This window comes from Ruditapes philippinarum, unplaced genomic scaffold (genome assembly GCF_026571515.1).
Source record: "Ruditapes philippinarum isolate M1 unplaced genomic scaffold, ASM2657151v2 ctg1718_1_1_1_1, whole genome shotgun sequence".
NCBI lineage: Eukaryota > Metazoa > Mollusca > Bivalvia > Venerida > Veneridae > Ruditapes > Ruditapes philippinarum.
Genome location: NW_026858728.1, coordinates 49760 through 64533, shown reverse-complemented (window position 1 = coordinate 64533; position 14774 = coordinate 49760). Strand labels below are relative to the sequence as shown.

At 29.8% G+C, this 14774-nt stretch overlaps 1 protein-coding gene across 1 annotated transcript; it reads left to right on the top strand.

The window, feature by feature from the left end:
- Positions 1–1317: 1317 nt before the first annotated feature.
- On the top strand, positions 1318–5868 carry LOC132754074 (uncharacterized). Its single transcript, XM_060744664.1, has 4 exons — positions 1318–1769; positions 3463–3613; positions 4255–4422; positions 5429–5868. Exons 1-4 carry the CDS (start codon positions 1718–1720, stop codon positions 5547–5549), a joined length of 492 nt encoding a protein of 163 aa, XP_060600647.1. The 5' UTR covers positions 1318–1717; the 3' UTR covers positions 5550–5868.
- The last annotated feature ends 8906 nt before the right edge of the window (positions 5869–14774 follow it).

Sequence of the window (14774 nt, the reverse complement as noted above, 5' to 3'; positions counted from 1 at the left end):
TGTTTGCCCTTAAAGTAAACTTAAGCTTATTTTTTGTTGTAAAGTTGGAATAAATAGGCTATATATGTGAAGTTATACTAAAAAAAGCCATATGTTTAAAAATGACTATTTATAATTAAATAGTGATTGTCAAGTAATGGATATGAAAAAACTGCCTAAAATATAAAAGACTGTCCCATTCTTATTACGAACAGAACATTGCCGGTATTACATGTTGGACCATGTTGGTTATTATAGTCGTGCAAAGAATTTTATGAAATTAATTAAAACAATCATGGCAAAATATAAACGTATTTTGACCAATTATTTATTACCTGTACAATGGCAAATTACACTTTGATGGTCAATGTTATATTATTCATTGCATATGTCTTTATCAAGTTGTTACAAAACAAAACAAACGAAGGCCCCAGAACATCACACACACACACACACACGCACGCACGCACGCACGCACATACAATAAGATAAAAAAAGATTTATTTTTCGGGCATTGTAAATTAACTTGAAACGGCGTCGAAATTATGCTCAGAACAGAGCAGTTATTTTTTTTAATTCAGTAAATCTACATATATTGCTGAAGTAAGATTGCGAACTGACAAACATAAAGCCTCTATATCTTTTTGTTTCATACAAATTTGATCCTAGATGACGTTGCAGACCAGAAATCAATGACCTTTGTTGTTGTTGTTGTTTCTCTTGTTTGTGGATGTTATTTGAGCCGCGCCATGACAAAACCAACATAATGGGTTTGCGACCAGCATGGATCCAGACCAGCTTTCGCATCCGCTTACAAACCCTATAACAAGTAGAGAAACTGATAGCGAACAGCATGGATCCTGATCAGACTGCGCGGATGCGCAGGCTGGTCTGGATCCATGCTGGTCGCAAACCCATTATGTTGGTTTTGTCATGACGCGGCTCATTTGTTTTTGTCTTCCCATATATTTGTTCGTCACATTTTAATAATCTTTTACTAAATTTAGTTTTCTAGTCACATGATATTGAAAGTAAAAACGCTGCAATAAGCACTTTTCAGTGTACAAAAAATAAACTATAAACTGCAAGTGAACATGTTTTGGATGGTTGAAGCATAATGCAAACACATCATAAACAAGTATTGTAAAAATGGAATAGACATGTCGATGATGTTGGTTTTAATGACAATGTTTGAAAACATAGGGGTCATAAGTGCCAACGTATAACGATCTAAGCGGGTGGGCTTTGTCGCGCGTTTGCTCATTATAAGAAAAATAGAGTCTAGGACCGCTGTATTTTAAAAGATGAAAAGTTGGCCTTTACAAGGCTTTTAATGGTGTAATCCGAGCGTTATTCAATATTGTTTCCCATAATAACTTCCTTTTTATTTGTTAAATTAAAAAAATGAAACATCACTAGTGTCAGGAAATGAACAGTTTGAAAACACCTTTTCATCCTGGCTTTAACTAATCAATAAGTGCACGTAGCCTAATAGCAGCCGATATTATAGACGCTATTATTACGCTCTGTATTGAGAAATTTATTATTTTTCTTACATTTTCCACGGGCTTTGTTGTTGTCCCATTGCCTATGAATAACAAAGAAAATAAATGAAAATCCGCAATAAGACGGAAATAAAGCATGGCATAGTATGACGTTTCCGCTGATTTGATGTCTTTTGTCATAATATCTGTGTTTCTGTTAATCCGCGGAAAAAATAGTTCATAATCAAATAGAAATGGGATTGTTGGAGTTGGGCTTAATTCTGATTTTTATTTTACTATCAAAAAGTATGTATAAAATGTTGTATTTGTATGCGTCTTTTAAGATGGTTTTTTGTTTGTTTTTATGTTTGTTTTGTTTTTGTTTTTTGTTTTGCTTTTTTTCTGATTGCAATAGTATATAATAATTAGTCAGTTGTTATAAAAACAAATAACACTTTTATTGTAAGGAAAGCGTATTAAAACATAGTGTCTTTAGTACAAGTCTTGACGTTTTTTCTTATATTATATATTAGATAATATAAGTGCGTCTTATGTCTTATCACGTAAATAAATGCAAACATTTTTGCCTTGACAATGAACGATTCTTTTCATATTGAACCGAAATGAATTGATGTCTTCTTTTCGAAAGCAATTTGTAGAAATAGTTAATTATAATGTTTATGTGTTTTAACAGTTATGGTCTTCAGAAACTGTGGAAGCTAGCTATTTTATATTTTCAACCATAATAAAAAATTCTATGCATTTCTTATCAGTATATGCCGTGTATTTAATACTTATTTCTTACGGAAAAGTGTTTGCTTCATTTCGGCCGGTAAAAGCATGGCTATTTTTTAATTGTTGTTAAAACTTTAACAACGACATAGAATAAATGTGTTATTTTCGATAAAATTTTATATTTAAAAGGTTGCATATTGTTTTGGAAAATGCATGTGTTATTCCCAGTGAAACGTTCCATTCGCAACTGAATTTGTTATGTGTATATAATTTTAATATAACATGCTTTATGTTATTTGCGGTAATATTCGCAACATAATGTATGTGCAAAATACATCTTGAATGATTTTTTTTTTTTTTTGATTATTTTCGATAATATTTGCAACTCTATTTTTGTGTAGCATACAATCTTGAATAAAGATGAAGATGTTATTTTTGATAATATTTGCAACTGAACTTGGTATGTCACATTGAATCTTGGTATAACTGTGCTATTTGCAACTATAATATTAATAATATAAGATCAAGAAAATAATTGCAATATTACATTAGCAACTGAATTACTTGTGCCACATTAACGAATGAACAGAAATTTTGCATATAAGTTTCATTTTCTCTAGACATTCATCAAATATACATTAATTTCGAAAAAAATATTTCCAGTCCCCTCATTTGAAAAAAAAAACCTTAGTGGAGTCCCTTAACGTGTCAAAGGAAATGACATAAAGTATACGTGCCGTTTTCAGGGACGAGTCTTTTATTGTAAGTTTATATAAATTATAACAACGCAGGTAAAATTATTTGTGTCAAGTGATATTACAAAACAAAATAGTTTTATCAAGCGCGTGTTATGTATGAAATTAATGTGATGAAACGCATATATTTCCGCTGTGCACTGACTTTATTGCGTTATTTGCATCAGTCTTTGGTGCATTTGCTAAGCCCGGAAAATTACATTGCTAACTTTAATCAATAAGCACTGACATTCAAAAGTACGGTAAATTAAATTTGTTTTGCATAAACTTAACACGGAGTTATAGCATCATTGCATGTCGATTTTTTTTAACAAACATATTATTTCCGTTTTGTGAAACATATGGTATAATAAGCTATGAATCGCAATAGGCAAGAGAGAGTTATTTTTTTTATCAATGTCAATCTATTTTGAATTCTCTTCAGCTAAAATGTTTTGAAAATGCCAAACTCGTTTTGATTTCTTAGTTTGTTGTTTAAAGGAGAATTATGACGTGTGACTTTATTTTAGTTCCAGTTTCAAATGGTAAACAATGTCTTAAAAATGATGACATCGGTTGGAGAGAAGGTAATATCTACAGTTGCACCGACCCTTCAAAACCGGCATGTTGCGAAGTCTTCAACGAGTTCACGTGCTGTGAAGAACCCAAAGTGAAAAATCTGTAAGCAGAAAGATTATTTTCTCTTTTTGGTATTTTTTAGCGATAACGACCAGACGCAGACTTACTTTTTCATACTGAAATGGTTACAGGTCTAAAAAAAACTTTAAAAAGATTTTGATTCGTTGTCTTATTCCAAAAAGAAAAGACCTCGTTTTGATTTTTAAGCATTTGATATATTAGATAGGAAGTGCCAATGAAAGAATTGTTGAAAAAGGAAAATCTTTAAAGCAAACTCATGTTTTTAGACACTTGATTTGCAATGAACAAATTGTGTTTTGCCAAGCTTCTTTTATGCACGTAAGCTGAAACAAATAAGTTATAATACAAGAGAAGTAAGAATTATTTTGAATAAAAAGTAATAAAAGGGTTAACAATGGACGAAAGGGATTTTAAATTAAATCAAAGTCCGTTGAATTTGAAATAAAAAACATTTTTATTGTATTATATATCTAAAGTACATTTATTTAGCGAAATAATGTATTAAGCTTTATTTTTTTTGTGACATGAATTTGACAAATTTGACAGGCATTTAAGTTTTATTGTACATTGATAATTAGAAATTTTGTTTATGATTAACTTAAAAAATGACAAAGAAAATTGTTCTTGTTTATTAAACTTTTCTTTTTCTTTTTTTTTTTCAGTCGAGAACAAATTCAACTATGGGGTTCTTTCATTGCAATCGCCTTGATTTTATTCATAATTTATTTGTACTATAACAACGATGCCCAACCCTTATGCGCATGTAATTGTCACATCGTTGACGCATGCGCAACATTTTTCAGGCGCATGCGCAATGTGAATTCCAGAAGGTATGCATGACAAGTTTATTGTAACGAGAGTTTTCATTAAAGTAACTCAATAAATAATTCGAACATGTTTTAAATATGTCAAAATGATGTAGAGTTGTAATATTTAATTAGTTTCCTGATAACCACATGAAACAGAAACATTGCATGTGTATTCCTTTGATTACAAACAATATACTTTTTGTACTTGATGCAAATACAAGGCATTCATCATTCAATGATCACAAATCTTACAAAAACTAAATATTTGAAATTATTTTATGCTCAAAAATACTGACAATTACTATCTTTTTTCTTTTTAAATCCAAAATAATTACCATTAATTTTAAGCTTTGACGAATAGAATATGCTATGTTACGCCGCATATAGCTTTCTCCGGAATGCTATATCTTTTTATTTTGCGCTGTAACGCATATAATGCAAACGAATAAGGCTCACGGGTGTTTTATTTGTAAACAACATGCATTTAATTCAAATGCGATACCTTGTTGGACGAATAAACTTTTCTGTTATGAAGTTGGTAGTGACAAAACACCGTCGTCACAAAGAAAATATTAACTTTAAGCATTATCATCATCGTCACCATCGTTGTCATCATCATCATTATTATTATCATTATCTTCATCATCTTTATTATCATCATCGTCGTCGTCACCATCATCATTATCACCATCATTGCCACCATCATTATCATCATCCACATCATCATAATCGTCATCATCATCATCTTCATCATCAATACCGTCACCACCATCATCATTATCATCACCATCATTGTCACTGTTGATAATGATGATGATAATTCTAATGATGTCTCGGATGATTTTTTGCATATTCTATTCAAATTAGACATATTCAGTACGAATTTTCTAGATTTCTATACATTTCTGAAAGGATTTTAGCCAAAGATAAGAGTGGTATATTCTATATACATTTAAAGTTCTTGTTGCATTTTCCGGTCTTTAGTTGAATTATTGCATCTTCAAGTCGCGCTTTTTATCTTTTTCAGAAAACACACATTCAATATGAAAGACAAGCACTATGCTAACGAGGCAAAAGAAACCAGTCATATTCTTCCACAGAACAAATCCTTTCATAATAATACTTTCGAAAAATTTACAATTACATAAAAAGAAGCCATCACATGATTATGAAATGTCGTAAAATTTCACAAGGAATTAGAATGAAACAAATCATTGGCATACAAATTGAGACGGCTGAGGTAGAAACTATTCACAAATTTGTCTTTTGAAAGGCGTAGATAAGGGAACAGTCGAAGATTTTTCCACCAAAAAAATTATCATAAAATGCCTTTGAAAAAAAAAGGAACTGAGCAATTTTAATTATGAAAACTCACTATTTTGATTTTTTTTTTAAATTAATGAAATAAAAATGAGGATAATTAATTTGTAAGTCAACATTTATTTATTCACTTATTTAGTTATATACCTTTGTACTCTTAAATTAATTGATTAATTAATTGATTGATTGATTGATTGATTAATAAATAAATTAATTGATTGATTGATTGATTGATTGATTAATTAATTAATTTTTATTTATCCATTATATACTTATGAATGAAATATTGAGAAATATTGAGGAATAAAGTGCGTATTTTCATCTTCCGTATATTCACTGTAAAATTTAAGTTTCACTGCAGTGAAAAATATTTTCTATATTTTCACTGGTAACTTGCCGTGCTACATTCTTCGTAATTCAGCCAATACACAAAATTAAAGTCTTACCAATTGTAAGGTCAAAAAGGAGAAAAAGTATAAATAAAAAAATACAAGTTTTTTCTAAAAATGAAGGGTTTATTTTCATCTTATGATATGAAAATTATCATATTTCACTTTTTTGTGCCTCCCGCCACTCGTGAAATATTTATTTTCATACAGTCAATGACAATAAATACTGTATTTATAGAAAATCTATCTATTTATTCATTTATTATGTATTTATTTCCATTTTGTATTACTTTATCTATTCATCTATCTAGTTATCTATTAATTTATCTTTTATTTATTTAATATTTAATCATTTATTTACATTTGTATTTATTTATATATTTATTTTTTTATTTATTTATTTATTTATTTATTTACTTATTTATTTATTCATATATTTATTTTAGTTGAAATTGAAAAAAAAAAACATTACAAGGATCTCTTACTATATGATAGTTGTTTTGTATTTTAAATGAATAAAAAAAATATATATAAAAAAACTAGTTCTTTATATTTTCATATAACTCCCAGTTAGTTTGCATCTTTGAACACTGAACTGTTTGCTCTTACGTAATCAGTAAAAACAAACATCATTAAGATAATAGGTCCTCAATGGGAAATGTTTCGTATTTTTCATTACAAAGGCAAAGACAGAAAATTAAACTAGCGCAAAGAATGTTCTCAAACTTAAAATTTTACAATTTCATGTTAAATACTTAGTATTGAATTCTGCTTAAGCCAGTGCTAGAGTGTTGCATTTTTCCAGTACGCTACATCAACTTTTCAATCAATCAAATTTTCAATGTTGTTGTTTAAGTTTTTCTTTAGGGATTCCTGTTTTCTTTATTTGATGCATGAAACAGAATTAGATCTACGATTGAAACAAAATGTAACAAAATCTCACTTTTAGGGTCACACAAAAGACTAAATGTGTCATTTTTTGGTTCAATCATGTTTAAATTTAATTACGAGTTTCACTTAAGAAATTTTTCAGCGCTAGTTCAAATTGTCCTTTTTTGTCTGTAGGGTACAGTTATATAAGCTTCTTTTTTATCTTTTTATTATCTCAATGATAAATTAAACTGTAATGACATTGATATTAACGTTGACGTCATCTTCACTTCCGACGTCAAGACGTCGTAAATGTTCCAGCCGTCAAGACGTCGTGGGTGTTCCCGCCTAAACATAACGAACGTCTTCTTGCCATTGCCTTTGTAAAAATACAAAAATAAGAGACCAAAGTTAACAAGTTTCACCCGTAAAGCTGGCTTTCACTTTCTTCATTCTAGAACATTTTTGACTTTGCCATTTTCAATATTTTCGACATACCCGCATCAGGAAGTATACATGCCAAACTTGAGTTATGTCAACCTTTCCTATGACCTAAAAAATGATAGAATACTTACAAGGCAAAGGTTTTGTGCAACATATTTGAAAACTCTCGATGATTTAGACAATATAACCTTTCTGACCAGTATGACGGTTCAAAAACATTTCACATATTTTTTAAAACTATCACCATTAATAATCTGTCAAAAATTGATGAATACTTATAACCTATATAGAAATGGAGTTTACTGTATCATAAAATATTGACAAGTGTTTCACATAACGCTATCCCACGCCTCCTCAACGTTTATTGGCTGCATACAAGACAAGGAACAAGTGTATGCGTATGCGCATGCGCATATCCAAGAACCAGAGTATGGGCATGCGCATATTCAACAAGATCATTTCAGAAAAAAATAATATTGATCGATTTTACAAAAAAAGGCCAATTAATTTACACAAGAAAAGTTACTTGCGTATAAAAACAACAAACAATTGTACCAAATATTTGATAGGAACCATTTGGTGTTGTTGCTGGCCATTTGTTGTTTTTTGCTTCACGGAAAGGCAAGGTAGATTAAAGTACTTAGTCTACAATTTACAACAATGGAGCAACTCTATTTAAGAAACTTCACTGAGGACCAACAGCCATTAAAACATAAATCAAGAGTACTGGTACTCATAAAACGAAAAAATACATAAAAGATGATTAAGAAATATACTTATTAAATTGAAAATAGGATTTCTGTTTGATGATTCTTAGCCCTATTTGAGTTGAAGGCGTTGCCTTGCTTTTCATTTATAGGATAATTTTGCACAATAAAAACGATTATGCTGGATGAGCGTATAATCTGGACTTTTGAACACAAGTTATTGCACGAAACATTACAGTACACAAATATCGAAAACACGTTTGCCTTTATGTAAAACAAACATCAGAGAACCCCCTTCAATACGGTGATAACGGGTGGATGGTGACATGCACACTGTCTCAGTTGAGAAATGTGATACAAATACAGATTGCAACACTTTCATGTTTGATAATTTTATTTTTTTCAGCAGAAGGCTGAATTAATCTTAGTCTTGGTTTTCGTAAAGGTTATTTAAGGGAACATTCGTTCATTCGATTTTTTATTCTTTTCGTCGAATATCTATATGACCGTTGAAATGTAGATATGACGTCAATAAGCATGATAAACATTGCGTGAGAGTCCTTTACACTTTTTTGAAGAAAGGCCAAATATTCCTCTTAAATACTTATTTAGAAATAGATCAAATGGAAACCACAAAGAACCGCCAACACGCACCAAGAACAGTCAACACGGCATTTTAATTTTTTTGCAGGTCTGGTTTTATTGACCTTGTTCATGACGACGGGGGTGTAAATGCAAGTTACCGTCCATGCCCCTTAGCACCGTCGTAAGCAAAACTAAAAATTCAATCATGAAATGTGTTTAATGTAGGAACAGTAATGACACTTTCATGCTTACCAAAAACAAGAGGGAACTTAAAAGTGCTAGAATCAATGAACCTGAAGGACAAGAAAATATAATAACAACACGGAAATGAAGTATGGAGCAACTTTTACAGCTGCTACACGGCACTTGACACCTGCTGTTGTAAAGTATGAAAATCTAGAAAAAGGGTGATCGTTCGGAAGCATTTATCACAACAAAATGAAATGAAAACTGCAGACTTGGTTTGATGAGGGACAATGATAAAGTACAACATCCCTCACGCCCCCCTATCACCGGCTTGAGCGGTACTTAATTTTTAACATATTGCACACATCCACGACATAGGCTTAAGCAGTACTACATTGTAACTGTCTATGGTGAACTTTTGAATTTATACCACCCAACAAGCTAAAATTTAAATCTATAGAACTAAAACTACCGCATGCACACCAAGAATGGCATACTGAACGATATTAAGTACTCGGGTGACAAGAAGTAATTTTTCACGTATTTTTTTAGACTGTACACATTAATATTTATATTGAATTTTATTATATCGAGCATTTTTGACATTGCCTTATCCCCTTCCTGTAACATTTTGGTTTGACATAAAAGAATGTCTTTATCATTAGGAGGCATTGATTTGCTTCGCAAAGTATGCTAATTATTTGTATAGATTAATTTTATAACCAAATCTGTCAAATATGAACATATTAATGACAGTAACGCTCATTTTGTTTGTCAGTTGATTGAAATACAAGATTATCCGACTAAATACTTGCTGTGGGAATTCTGAACCTTGTCAGATGAAACGATAAAAAGGGCATAAAAATTTCATCAAACAATTCAGTTGACAACCCAATTTGTTTCAAATTAAACGCGGAACTTAATCGTTGTAATGATTTGACAAGACTTGTAATAACAATTCATTCACATGTTTTTCCTTCCTTTACTATATCATGACATTGTTTAATTATACAGAAAGGGAGGTCATAATTATTAGGCCACATTATCATATTATGAAATAGGTCGTAAGAATCGCATTTTATCTTACATTTTGTTCAAGCTATATCGGTACTATTTTGCATTTGAACGTCATTTTTATTTATTGGATCTGTTATAACCACTGATAATTGCAATAAAATATTTTTGACCGCTGTTGGAAACAGTAACTAACTGAGATTTGTTTTTCTCATCTTCCTAAATAATTAAAAAATTATTCAGACAGGTTTTTCGTTTATAGTTTTCCTAGCTTTTCTCGTCTTCCTGAATAATCAAATAATTATTCAAATAGGTTTTTCTTTTATAGTTTTTCTATTTTACATATTGTTTACAATATTAGCATTTTATAGCTGAAAACATGTTTTTGTAAAGACATAAATTTTATTTTGAAATGTGACAATTAGAAACATACATTAGATTTGTTTATACCTTTAACTATTGTTTACACATATAGTCAATGTTTTGTTTATGCTCGTCTTAAATGTCAAATGGGAGGCGACGAAACCTCTCAATTTGACTTATCAGAAATGTGAATCATTAAACGCTATTTGATCCGTTTTTGTTTATGTTTTGATTTATTAGTACGTGTTTCCGGCCGATCAATGTTAATTATGAAAAAAATATTTAAAAAGTATACTATTTAATAGCACTGTTTTTGAGTCAAATAAAATCAACAAAACAAAAACAATGCCATTTGGTATTGCCAATTGTGACAGCTTAAATAACGCTGAACATTGCTATAAAGTACACATTTTATTTCAAACAGAAAATAACACAAACAAAGATTCGTAACAACTTTACATAAACATCATGTTATTCAGTCAGTTTTATATGCAATCCACGTTAAGTTAAAAACCTGTATTTCATTTTCACTCAGCATCAGTTTCAAGTTATTAAAAATAACTTTGAACTGTGTATGGAAAAGAGGACCTGAATGAAATGCTACTGTTATTTGCTCAAATATAACTATACTAGCGAAACAATTCAATATATTTCCACAATTATTTATTATTTTATTTTATTGTAATTAAACATGCACAAACTGAAGGGATTGTTAAAAATTACCAAATCGTTGAACGTGCTTTTATGAGGCTATGCTAAATATGTTTTTTGACCTTAAGCCAATGTCAACGTCAACCATTTCAAAAACGTAATTAAAATGGATAAAAAAAGCAATAACAAATTGATGAATTATAAAGTTTGATTTATTGACCAGTTGTTTTTAAGATCAGAAATATAATAACATATTCACATGTATTATTTCCTCTTATTCTTGATTAAAAACATAAAACGATCAAAAATATTTACGTTAATTTTTTGTCATACAACAGCTATAAATTTCAAGTATTTCGGTAGTCAAAACATAACGTTAGGTAAAAATCTGACATCTTTGATGATGTTTCAATCATTTTAGTGGCATAACATGTGTTTACCATGTAATCAATAACACTTAGGTAGCAGACGACAATTCATTATGTTATTTTTGAAGTGAAAAACAAGCTACATTTATGGTCCTCATTAAGATCTACATGTATTTGAGAGGTATGCATGTATCCATGAAAATTAAAAAAAAAAAGATAATAGAATTTCACATTCAAATAAATACAGGTAGTGAAATTTTTGTGTCGTACTTTTTTTTTAAGTGAGACAATTTATCAACATTAAAATCACCACTTATCAGGAAGAAATATCAGAAATTTTTTGGCGAGAGGAGTAAAAATAGTCTAAATAAAATACATTTTTGTGTGTGCAATATTATTGTACCTTTTGATTTATTTAAATTATGAGTACAACAGTTTTGCGCCTATCCTTCAATTTGTACCAGTGTTGATGTTTCCTCATTCTAATTCATAAGATTAATTATATTATATACTTAACAGCATGGAGTTATTAGATAAGTGTCATGACCTACATTATACCATTTGCTTTGATATTATGAAACCGACATGAAAATGAGTATATGTGTGGCAAGGCGGGATTTTAGAATGACAACCTTAACAATTGTGTCGACATATTGACCTTTTGGTACTTTATTATGACCTTTTTATACTTCAATAAGGAAGTACATGTGTTAAAGTAACATAATCATTCTTTGGGTTTTTATCTTATAAAAATCAGTACAGAAGTCAAAAAAGTCAAAAGAAAAGGGTCATATTGAGACGCCTTCGCTCAATAGATTAAATCATAAACAAAGAGGTATTGTCCGTCCTCGCACATTCACATTTGCACTGGGTATTCTTCTCCATTAATGACCACAAAATATTCAGTCGCCTTAAATCCCAGCTAGTTAAACCATTTTTGAAGTAGATTAATTAACATGAGTATACTATTAAAATTATCAATTCCTATTGTGTTATCAGATTTTTTATTGTTCAATCTAGTCACCCATTTCAATAACGGAAACCATTATCATGAAATATTTGTAACATAGGGCAAAATGCCTAAGCTCTAGCTAGCATGTTCATATGATGTTAGTGACCACTTATTACCCTCGTCAATATTCGGGTCATTCGGAACACCTTGCAAGTAATAAATTGAGTGCTGCTCAAGCCGATGTTAGGGGGCGTAATGGATGTTTTTTCCAACAGACTCAAACAATTCTCATGTAATTTTTGTTAATGTTAATGCTCGAGAGGGATCACATTTTATAGATATGTATACATCACAACAGTAGGTGTAAAGTGTCGTTTTGCAGCCGTAAAATGTTGCCCCGTACTTCACTTCAGCGTTGTTATATTTTTCTGGGCCATCGGGATCATTTTTATTTCAGCACTTTTAAGTATTGAGAATTGAGTTTCGCTAAAGCCGGTTCTAGGGGGCGTTAGGGATGTGGCACATTTCGATGATTCCTCATGTAAAGACTTAATCAAACCGAGTCTGTACTTTGCCGAATTTAATGCTTCCAATGAATTACTTTTTTCCCAATACATAATATTATAATCATCTATACTAATCTAGAAAACATCAGATTAGATAATCAAACATTACATTTATACGAGATATTTAGGGAGTCCTGGTTAATATCTAATTCATCTTGTTCGTTACTAGAGTATTTCTTATATTTGACTAAGAAACATTATTTGACCATAACCTTTTCATTGAAATGAATATTTATGTCGAATTAGTTAGTAGTGAGTAAATTTGACTTACAAAAGTTTTGATTAAAAATGTATAACGTTTTCGTTGAATATTTATATCGAAATGGTAAGTATTTGTAAAAATTGTCTAAACAATATTTTTTATTATTTTTTACCTAAAAAATTGTATAACATTTATACAAATGGTATAACTTAGATTTGAATAAATGACATTTTTTGAGTTGCCAAATGTATTACAATCCTTTAAGCGTATATACGATGTGATGCTTTTTTGTATAAAATCTAAGGATAAAACACGATTTATTGACTTTTATCAAGGTAACTAACATTGCATATGAAACGCGTAGGATACAATAATATTTTTACAACAAGTGCAGTATACGTACAATTTAAACGCAAAATGTTACTTGAACCGTGGAAAACTCAAAAGATAATCACTTTGCAATGGCCTTCGTCATAAGATATTCTAGTAAGATATGTGAAAAATGAAGTCATTATCAACTCATTAACTCTTAGGCATGAAAAATATTCACTTCCGTTTATTAAAATCAATTAATTTATTCAGAGAAATCTTTAGCCCAAAATATCAATATTTTTAAATACTTTTTTTGTATTGTAATCGAATATGATTTCATTATCTCGTTATATTTCTATCACCAGTAAAGGGCGTAACCTACAATTTGAAGCACCAATACGTAAACACTGCTTAGTTCGCGTAATGAGTTTTCGTGCGACTTGAAACATGTATTCAGCACTTAAATAAATGAGCTAATTTTTACAATCTTTTCGTATACCGACGCATTTAATGATAGAAATCGATGAAAAAATAATTGTTTGCTGAAGCTAAGGTGATGTAAGTTATTGAGACGTTTTTGAATGCGCCATATACCGTCAGTCTACAGTAATAATTCTATGTATGCAAGTTGTAGAAACAATGCATTTGTTTAAAGTAAAGAAGAATTTATGACGTCATTCAAAATCATTTGCATAAACGTTTCTAACGGCAATTAAAAATATGCAAAAGTCAAGCTTTGTTCTTGGTCGTATTTAATTTTTTTGTAGAACATTCCTTAAGAATGAAATATGGATCAACTATTAATTTGTGATTGAATGATTAGCATTCTTGAAGAGTTAAGTGAAAGTATATAAGGTGGACATATTAGAGAGTCTGAGTGTGTAGTTGAGTGACATTCAAACATGGGACTTTTACAGTTGGTTCAGTTGGTTCTTGCTATAACATGCTGTTATGCAAGTAAGTAAAAATATTTCCTATTTTTTTCTTACCCTTTTTCTTTTTAATAGCTTTAATTCATCATTATTTTATTTTACACTAAATTTAATATTTTAAATTATAAATTATTTTTTTCAGTTGTTATAAAACATAATGTCGACTTTTGCAAAAAAAGTGTCGATTCAATTTAGTGTCAATCATAATATTGCCATAGTCAAAAAGTAATTATTAATTATCGTACTTTATAAATTATTTTTTATATCTTTTATATTTTTTGTGGTATATTTTATCTAATATTTTCTCTATGTAAAGTGAGTGCAAAATGTATATTCGTTTCAAAGAATAATTGGCAGGATATTATTTATTATGCTACAAATGTCATTATTTTAGACATATGAATTTTATCTTTTTAAAAATGTATTTGCATATTGTTCTAATCTAATTGAATTATTATTGCGTACTTAAAATTATGTGCACTTTAAACCTTTATCTACTTGTAAAATAAATA

Bases quoted from the DNA above. Each gene is read 5' to 3' on its own strand.
- LOC132754074 (XM_060744664.1), top strand. From the start codon at position 1,718: ATGGGATTGTTGGAGTTGGGCTTAATTCTGATTTTTATTTTACTATCA. The intron at 3,614-4,254 runs GTAAGCAGAAAG...TTTTTTTTTCAG, and splicing joins GAACCCAAAGTGAAAAATCT to TCGAGAACAAATTCAACTAT. The intron at 4,423-5,428 runs GTATGCATGACA...TATCTTTTTCAG, and splicing joins CGCAATGTGAATTCCAGAAG to AAAACACACATTCAATATGA.